We start from the raw sequence: 9850 nt of genomic DNA on the forward strand, positions 1-9850 counted from the left end.
AATTGTAGTCCACATCCCTGCAGCTGTTTGGAGGCCTATAAATAACTGCCGTCAGGGTCCTTTTACCCCTGCTATTTCTTAGCTCAACCCATAAAGATTCTGCACCTTCCGATCCTATATCACCTTTTTCTAATGATTTAATATCTTTTCTTACCAATAAAGCCACGCCTCCCCCTCTGCCTACCTTCCTATCCTTCCGATACACCGTGTATCCTTGGACGTTCAGCTCCCGGAGACCTGCATCCTTTAGCCAGGTCTCAGTGATAGCCATAATATCATACCTGCCAATCTGTAGCTATACGACAAGATCATCCACCTTATTCCTTATGCTGTGTGCATTTAAGTGTAACACCTTAAGACCAGTATTTGATACTTTTGGCTTTGATTTCACTTCAACTTTATTGCACTGCAACTCATCCCAATGGCTACAAATTTGCCCCATCACCTGCCTGTCTTTCCTGACATCTTTACTGCTCACTATCTTAGATTTATTTCTGTTTTCCCCTTCCTCCGCTCTGTCATTCCGGTTCGCATCCCCCTGTCAAATTAGTTTAAACCCTCCCTAACAGCTCTATTAAGCTTTCCCGCCAGGATACTGGTCCCCCTCGGGTTCAGGTGTAACCTGTCCATTTTGAACAGGTCATACTTCCCCCAGAAGAGATCCCAATGATCCAAGAATCTGAAGCCCTGCCCCCTGCACCAGTCTCTCAGCCACACATTCATCTGCCTGATCTTCCTATTCTTGCCCTCGCTAGCACGTGGCACAGGTAGCAATCCTGAGATTACTACCCTGGAGGTCCTGCTTCTCAGCTTCCTTCCTAACTGCTGGAAATCTCTCTTCAGGACCTCCTCCTTTGCCCTATCTATGTCATTGGTACCAACATGTACCAAGACAACTGGCTGCTCACTCTCCCCCTTCAGAATATTCTGGACCCGATCCAAGACATCCCATACCTTGGCACCTGGGAGGCAACACACCATGTGGATATCTCTATCAGGCTCACAGAATCTCCTGTCTGTTCCCTGACTATGGAATCCCCTACGACTACCACATTCCTCTTCCCCCTCCTTCCCTCCTGCACAACAGCGCCAGGCTCAGTGCCAGAGACCCGGTCACCATGGGTGTCCCCTGTCAGGTCATCCCCCTCAACAGCATCCAGAACAAGATATTTGTTGCTGAGGGGTACAGCCATAAGTGTGCTCTCCACTATCCGGGCATTTCCCTTCCTTCTCTTGACAGTGACCCAGTTTTCTGACCCCTGTAGCCTAGGGATGACTACCTCCCTGTAGCTCCTGTCTATCACCTCTTCATGTCTATGACCTCCCTGCTATGTTGCCTCACTTCTGTAGACTGTCTGTCTCCTGAGGAAGTCCATTTAAGATCTCCCCAAGTCTGGTTCCATGCATAGCTGACCACTCTGATCTTCAAGAAGACCAGTCTTGTCCCTTGCTATCCTTTTGTCCTTAATATATCTGTAGAAGCCCTCGGGATTCTCTTTCACCTTATCTGCCAGAGCAACTTCATACCTTCTTTTAGCCCTTCTGATTTCCTCCTTAAGTGTACGCTTGCATTTCCTGTACTCAAGTATCTCATTTGCTCCTGCCTACCTATACCAGCTATGCACCAACAACTTCTTATTAACCAGGGCCTCATTATCTCAGGTTCCTTAAACATGTTAACCTTACCTTTTATTCTGAGAGGAACATTCAAGCTGTATTCTCAAAATTTCACCTTTGAAGGCATCCCAATTACCAAGCACACCTTTGCCAGAAAATAACCTGTTCCATTCCATACTTGACATATCCTTTCTGATACCATCAAAGTTGGCCTTTCTCCAGCAGAACATCTCAACCCAAGGGCCAGACTTATCCTTCTCCATAATTACCTTGAAGCTAATGCTATTATAAATATGGAGTTAATGCAGGAAAGTAGTACTGAGGTAAAAGACCCACCTGTATTTTAATATCAACAGAGCAAGTCTAAGGGGCTGAATGGCCTACTTCTGTTTCTTATGTTCATAAGAGCCTAGTGAAAAGCCCCACCGACTCTTCCTGTGCAATTTATTGGATGTGAAGTGGATGGGAACATAAAAGTGAGGATGCAAAGAAGCTCTGTGATTCAGTTAGGTTGGATGAATAGGCATTTAAAGGCGGATGAAAAGCTGACACCAGAATGGAGAGAGGAGGAAAAAAAAGGCACAATGAGATCTTGTACCCAGGATGCTGAAAGTAAGTGTTCAAGCACAGCAAGTGGTTTTGAAGCCAAGTGGCTTTATTAGTCTTTATTGTAGAGGATTTGTCTCGCTAAAGGTGTATGGGGCCTTGTTGAGACCCCCACAGGTCAGTGTGCAGTTTGATCTCTATCTGAAGAGGAATGTTCTTGCAGTCAGTTTTTCTAGGTGCATGAGGAGAGATTGGATTGGTTATACTTTTATTTACTGGTGCTTAGGAGAGAGATCTCATTGAGAGTTCTGCAGGATTAGATTAGATCAGAGGCAGAGGGAATATTCCCAACAGTTGAAAAATCTAGAATGAAGGTTGGTAATCTTGGGATAGAGAATTTGTCATTTAGAACAGATGAGAAGTGTCTTCACCGGGAGAGTGGTGAACCTTGGGAAGGCACTGGTGCTATACCCAACTAGGATACAGGTGTACTTACTAGCAGTAATGCCAGTGGAGCATGGGAAATGAGGATTCAGAGTCAGGTTTAATATCACCAGCATGTCATGAGGTTTGTTAACTTTACAGCAGCAGTACATGTGAGAGAGAGATATATATATATATATATTAAAAAAATCTGAGTTACATTAAGTCTATTAAATAGTTAAAATAAGTGCAAAAAATAGAAATTTTTCAAAAACGAGGTAATGTTCATGGGTGCAATGTCCATTTAGAAATTGGATAGCAGAGGGGAAAAGCGGTTCCTGAATCACTGAGTGTGTGCCTTCAGGCTTCTATACCTCCTTCCTGGTGGTAACAGTGTGAAGAGCGCACATCTTGGGTGGTGGGGACCCTTTATGATGGGCACTGTCTTTCTAAGGCACCGCTTCTTGAAGATGTCTTGGATACTGTGGAGGCTAGTACCCATGATGGAGCTGGCTAATTTTTCAAGTTTCTGCAACAGACTTCAGTCTTGTACAGCAACCCACCACGTGGTTATGCAGCTAGCCAGAGTGCTCTCCACAGTAGATCTGTAGATTTTTTCGAGTGTTTTAGTTGACAAACCAAATATCCTCAAACTCTTAATAAAATAGAGCCGCTGTCTTCCCTTTTTTTTAATCTGCATCAATATGTTGCACCCATCCAGGTTTGGTTTTTAGAGACACCAAGGAACTTGAAATTGCTCACTCTTCCACTTCTGATCTCTCTGAGGATTGTTTTGTGCCCCTTCGTCTTACCTTTCCTGAAGTCCAGAATCAACTATGGTCTTGCTGACCTTGAGTGCGAGGTGGTTGTGACATCACTCAACCAAATGGAATACCTCGCTCCTGTATGCCTTTTTGTCACCATCTGAAATTCTGCCAACAAGGGTTGTATCGTCAGCAAATTTATAGATGCTACCTAGCCATGCATTCATGGGTATAGAGGGAGTAAGGCAGTGGGCAAAACACACATCCTGTGGTGCGCCAGTGTTGATTGTCAGAGAGGTGGAAATGTTATTTCCTTTTTTTTTGGCGTGTGTCTGCGTGCGTCCGTCCGTGATGCCTTTTTCATGGCTTTTACGAGGCACGGAGCGAGAGAGAGAGAGAGAGAAAGACTGTGTGGCACGCCACTCCTCACGCAGACATTTTTGCAGTATTTCCCCTTTATTTTACGAGGTCGAGTTGCAGTCTTGACACTCAACCCAGCACGGATAGAAAGCGTACTCGGAAGTGGACCCGACTAGTTTCGAACCCGGGAACCTCCGCTCCCGGGTCCGGCACAGATGTTGTTGCACCACCAGCTGGCCTGGAAATGTTATTTCCAATCTGCACAGATTAGAAATTGAGGTTGAGGATCCAGTTGCAGAGGGAGGTACAGAGGCCCATGTTATGTAGCTTTTCGATCAGAATTGTAGGAATGATGGTGTTAAATGCTGAGCTAGTCTATATACAACATCCTGACATGGGTATTTACATTGTCCAGGTAATCCAGGGCTGCGGAGGGAGCCATTGAGATCACGTCTGTTATAGACCTATTGCAGGGATCAGCAAATTTAGTGGGTCCAGGTCCTTCCTGAGACGTGTTAATTCTAGCCATGACCAACCTCACAAAGCATTTGATCACCGTAGATGTGAGTGCTGCTGGGTGATAGTCGTTGACACAGCTCACACTGCTCCTTTTGGGTACTGGGTTAATTGTTGCTGTTATGAAGTGGGGGATGATTGACTATGACCGCACTGAATGGTGGAGCAGTCCTGTAGGTTCAATTGACTAACTCCTGCTTCTATTTCCTAAGTAATAAACAAGTTTTTATCTTGCTATATGTTGAAACCCATACGTTTGTTTTGCAGAATGTATGGATTCCGACCTCATAGATGAGCTCATGTCTTCAGAAGGTGAGAATACTGTGTCTGAAACTTGGGGTGAGGGTGCAGTGGATCCCTTGGGAATGGAGATGAGTGTTACTGATTTGTGCTGGTGGGCTGCTTTAATTGCACTTCTGTGGGAAGCACATCTTTCGTTGTGGCTGTACGAATGTGTGCTGACACTGGGTCTGGCAGCAAGGATTAGACCCAGCAATTAATCGTATACCCATCATTGCCGCTTGTTTTCTTTGCAGTTTTCGCTCCTCTGTTGAGGCTTTCTCCACCCCCTGGAGACCATGACTATTACTTTAACCTCGATGACAGCGAAGGCGTTTGCGACCTCTTTGACGTACCCATTCTGAACCTTTGACCTTTCTCTGGTCTTGGTCACCTGGCAGCTATGTATAAAACTTTTAAAGGAACGTCTTTTTAACAAAAAGGAAAAAAAATGTACAAACAAAAGAAATGGCATCTTTTGCAATTCTACGTGGATCTCCAAGAGTGCATGAACACTTGAAGCGATAATGAAAAGGGCAAGTTGTCGATGAGTGTTTCTGGAATGTTTGGCGTTTTGTTTCTGTTTCTGTGCTTAACCTTTGAAGAGAATGTTGAGGATTGTTCTTCAGCCCAGGGCCAAGTACAATCTAATTTTTGTTATATTTGTGGCTGGCAGCTCAGGTGCTGCTTCAGTTACCCAGGGAGTGGACACATGGGCTTGTGCAAGATACCAGTGTGGTTCCAGGTGCAAGATGCCATTCCAAGTCACCAGCTCAGATTAATATGTTCACCATATTGTCAGGATTTGAGCCCTCCTTCCTCGACTCAGTGGATGGTGCTACTGACGTTATCAGTCTCCTTCCATCGGCTTTGAACAAGTGACATCTTCAAGTAGAATTGTCCATTTTGAGTCAGTTATAAGGATGTCAGTTTTATGTTAACGGGGTCGTTTCAAACCTCCAGATTTCAGGGTCAGGGTCATCAGCTGAAAATTCGACACTGTCCCAAGATCTCCAAATTTTCCACTTCTTTTCTTTCTACCTGATGCATCTCTTCTCATGTGGTATGTGGTTTTAGCTCACCAAACACACCACGCATGTATTAAACAAAACAAATCATGCTTGTCTTATCTGAGTGGGACCTGCAAATCTGGAATGGTCTGAATGAGGGAGGAGTGGGAAGCAGTTCCAAACGCTATGAGCATTGTCTTCCTGTGTTTTGCTGTGTTAATTGACCCTCCAAGGTTGTTGTGTCTGAATTAGCCCAGAGAAAATTGCACTACTCTCAGATGCAAAGGGCTCAAGTTGTTAGTATTGGGGGTCCTTTTAACACTGCAGAGCTCGGTATTGGGCTGCTTCTTGGAAATCTGCTACTTGCCATGAGGACAATTCTTCTCGTGTGAGACGTTTTCAAAATGGATGTGTGCCTGTGGCAATTTTGTTTAATGTTCACTCACTCAAGGCATTTTGACCTGATAGATATCTCCTCTGATTGAGGCACCTCCAGTTGGCTGCCGAAGCTGCACAAAGTGGCCTCTTACAGCTAAACCCTCGCAAACCGACTTTTATTGCCGCCATCCAACTTCCACTTTATGGAGGGAGGAATGTGGATTGTTGTCACTGTATCTTCTGCTATTGCTCATAAGGTTAAAGCAGCTCCTGTCAACCAGAGAAACATTCTACATCACGTCTAAAAGCCAAGTTTGCAGTTGCCAAAGTCCAGGCTTGAATCTTTTATATTAAAAAAAGAAACATTTTTAAATGTTAATCCATCAATGCATTGAGGTTGCCTTGTTGCAGCCTCAGTTAGTGGTAATTCTTTGAGATTTGTATACACAGATCAGGAGCATTGCTTTTTATAAAAGTGGAGAGGGTGTGTGGGGGCGGGGGGAGAGTGGGTGAGCAGCCCAACTTTATGACACTTAAAGTAGCAATTTAACGCAGACACTGATCCTCTTGTTTTTGCAGATGTAGGGAGGCATGGGGGGTGAGGTTTTGAAATGGAGTTTGTTTGTGTCCCTAATCATGCATTGAGTAAATTGCACAGTTTGGCTGCATATCACTGCCCTGCCTTAATTTTGATTGCAGATCCCAGTGGTGTGAATGGGATCATCTTCATTTTTTTCTGCTAATAATGAGGGTTTAACTGAGAAACAGATTAAATTAGAATGTTATTGACCTGGCTTCTTAATACTGTTCTTCAAAATGCAGCCTTTGCCTCAAGGGAGGTACGCTGTTGAAATCAAGTGTTAAATTTGAGTGTGTCTGTGAACAGAAATTGGTAGAAGCCTGGGTTACCTTCATGTTAGATTGATTGTACATTTACTGCTCCATGAGACTCGAAAGATGATGTTACTTCATACCATCAACAGCCAGCTGCAGTCTCGGGGACTTCGCACATTCTTTCAACAGTGTGTGTTTTTACTTCATTGCTCCAGCTTCCACCTGCAACCTAAAGATGTGTTGATGGGTTAATTGGTCACTGTAAATTGCTCCTGGTTTGTAGGTGAGTGATAGATTATTGGGGTATGGGAATGCAGAGAGAATATTTTTAGATATAGGGATTGTAAGAGCTTGATGGACAGTGTGGACTGATCCAAAGAACCTGTTTCTTTGCTGCATCCATCTGCCATTCTATGTCAACAACTCCCATCCACCTCAATTCTTCCCTATCAGTGGAAAATCAGTACCAATTTTCCAACACTACCCATGATCACTGCCTCGGAAGCTGCTTGTGTCCGCAGACCTTTGGTGGTAATTCAGAAATGTTCCTCTTTCCTTTGCTGAAGAACTGCCTCCGAGCAGGGCTTGCATTGTGTCTGGGATTGCTCCTAATTCAACAGTACCATACACTAGTTGTCATTATTCAAAGCAATCACAGAAAGGCTATAAAAGGGCTAAGAGTGGTGAGCGTGTTGGAAGATGTTGACAATTGTAGTTGGTGTTAGAGGCCCCCGCTGTTTTACTGGCCTCTTGTAGCCTCTTCTCAATTTCCAGATGTGAACCTTTTTACAGCAATTCATGCCTTGTCTGTGCTGAATGACCAAACCCTTATTCTGTGATTGTTATCCCTGGTTTTAACCCCCTCGGAGGAAGAAACTTTGATCTGTCCTACCTTTAATAATGTTGTATGCCTCAGTGCGATCACTTCTCATTCATCTAAATACTAAAGAAATACAGATCCAGTCTCCTTAGTCTCTCCTTGTACACCATGCCTCTTTTCCCAGGAATTTACATAGAAACATAGAAAACATACAGCACAATACAGGCCCTTCGGCCCACAAAGCTATGCCAAACATGTCCCTATCTTAGAAATTACTAGGCTTACCTATAGCCCTCTATTTTACTAAGCTCCATGTACCTATCTAAAAGTCTCTTAAAAATTTGTCTGAGCCTTTTGCAAGCACATTTTCTGTGGGAAGGGAGGCCAGATCTGTTTACTAGATTCCAGAAGTAATTGGAATTAGGATATGCAGGTCTTGTGATTAATGTATAGCTATTACTGCTTTGTTTTTTAAATCTAGTTCTTCTTGCGCGGACTTTATTTCAATGGTCTATTTTAACATTAGGCTAATATTTAAAGTCTGGCAAAATAACTATAAGGAAGTTGGACCGCTAGGAATCTGAATCAAATCAGTACAATAATGTGGTCCCTGTTGCTCTCGGCACAGATCCTTTGCTGTGATGTTCACATTCTTCTAGGATGGGTAACATTGAAAAAAGGTCTATGTGCACACCTAACTAATTGTTACTCTTAGCAAGAAAAGTTAAGTATCCAGGCTACTTTCCCTATTTGCAGATCTTCCTGGGAAAAAAAATAAACAGGCTAACAATCTCTTTATTTATTTGTTTTTAATATAATCAAATAATCCTACTTCCTTTGTTAGGTTGTCTAACATTGTTGGGGAAATGGAGATTATTCAATGAGCAGCTGGATTTCATTTGTCAGATCTCTCTTAAGTGAAGATGACTCATTTGCAGGCATTTTGTACTCGGATTGAGGCCTGCATTGGGTTCCTTATATTGGAAATGGAGACTTCATTGCCATGTGTTACAAACTATCCTAAACTTTAATGAAAAATACACTAGTAAACAATGTATGGGATTTACCATGTATTCAAAGATTAGATTGAATGTACAACAATAAATTACATATTCCTGAAAATAAGGGAGGAAGCCTCACTTGTTTCTTTCATGGAGAAATAAAAGGACTTATTGCCTAATTTGCTCTCCTTCCCAATCCCTCCCCAAGAAACTATGTTGCTTGCTGCCCACATCACACACTTGAATCTACTGCCACACTCTGAGTTCACACAGACTTCTCACCTCTGCTAAAGGCTTTTGGATTATTTTAATGGTTGCTTCAGTTAGGGTTTAATGTACGGCATTGGATGCTATGACGGGATGTAAGATAACACTTGTTTTTGGTTCTCAAATATAAAAATTATTTTTGTACTTTTTTGTGTGAGGGTGAATATTTGAAAATCATAACATGCCAGTTTTGGACAAATTACACAATGCCTTTTGTAAACTGAAATTCATCTCAACATAGCACTTTAGAGAAATCAGATGTTTATATTGTATCATACGACAACAGATGGTCATTCCATTGTAGGCTGGCTTTGCAAAGGAAGAATTTCTATATTTTCTTGTTTTAAGTGTCTAAATTAGTTGAGGAAAGCAACTTCATGTTCAAAATATTGCAACTTTATTGTCATGTTTGCAAACATTGTGTTCCTCAGCTTTTGAATTGTAATTTTTTTACTCATATTTGTCATATTTGTTTATAAAAAGATAGGTTAAACATTACTTTTTGTACCAGACAGCACATGTGCGTGTATCCTATCCAGTGTGTCTCCCATCACTGCTCTTGTTCTGTCCTGGTGTTAACTGCAGTAAATTTGCGATTGTATAGTACTGTACTTAATAAAATTTCTTTTTCCAAATGCAGTGTTTGTCTATACTATGTGGCTGTTTATAAGCTGGAAATAACTTGCTGTGTTGGTACAAAATGAAATCAAATTCTTAGAAAGAAGTGAAAATGTCAAATCCTTGTGGATAGAGTTAGGAAACGGCAAGGGTAAAAAAAAATCCTGATTAGAGTTGTATACAGTTGTAGAGTTGTGTGAGTGGTAGCCAGGATGTGGGGTACAAAGTACAATGGAAGGGGCAATTTTATGATGGTCATGGAGGATTTCAATCTGCAGGTAGATTGGAGAAATTGGGTTGGTGGGAATCCCAAGAGAAGGAATTTATTGAATGGCTTTTTAGAGCAGCTTGTAGTTGAGCCCACTAGGGAAAAGGCAATTCTGGATTGGGCATTGTGTAATAAACCAGCTTCGATTA

The 9850-nt window shown here is 42.4% G+C and overlaps 1 protein-coding gene across 1 annotated transcript in view; it reads left to right on the top strand.

Annotated features, from left to right (window-relative positions):
* The window catches only part of e2f4 (E2F transcription factor 4), a 46427-nt gene extending 36973 nt beyond the window's left edge, over positions 1–9454 (top strand). Inside the window, exons 9-10 of the mRNA XM_072279319.1 lie at positions 4494–4538; positions 4763–9454. Of these exons, the coding sequence (XP_072135420.1) occupies positions 4494–4538; positions 4763–4878 (161 nt within the window). The 3' untranslated portion in view covers positions 4879–9454. The remainder of the gene's footprint in view (positions 1–4493; positions 4539–4762) is intronic.
* The last annotated feature ends 396 nt before the right edge of the window (positions 9455–9850 follow it).

This window comes from Mobula birostris, chromosome 15 (genome assembly GCF_030028105.1).
Source record: "Mobula birostris isolate sMobBir1 chromosome 15, sMobBir1.hap1, whole genome shotgun sequence".
Taxonomy (NCBI): Eukaryota; Metazoa; Chordata; class Chondrichthyes; order Myliobatiformes; family Myliobatidae; genus Mobula; species Mobula birostris.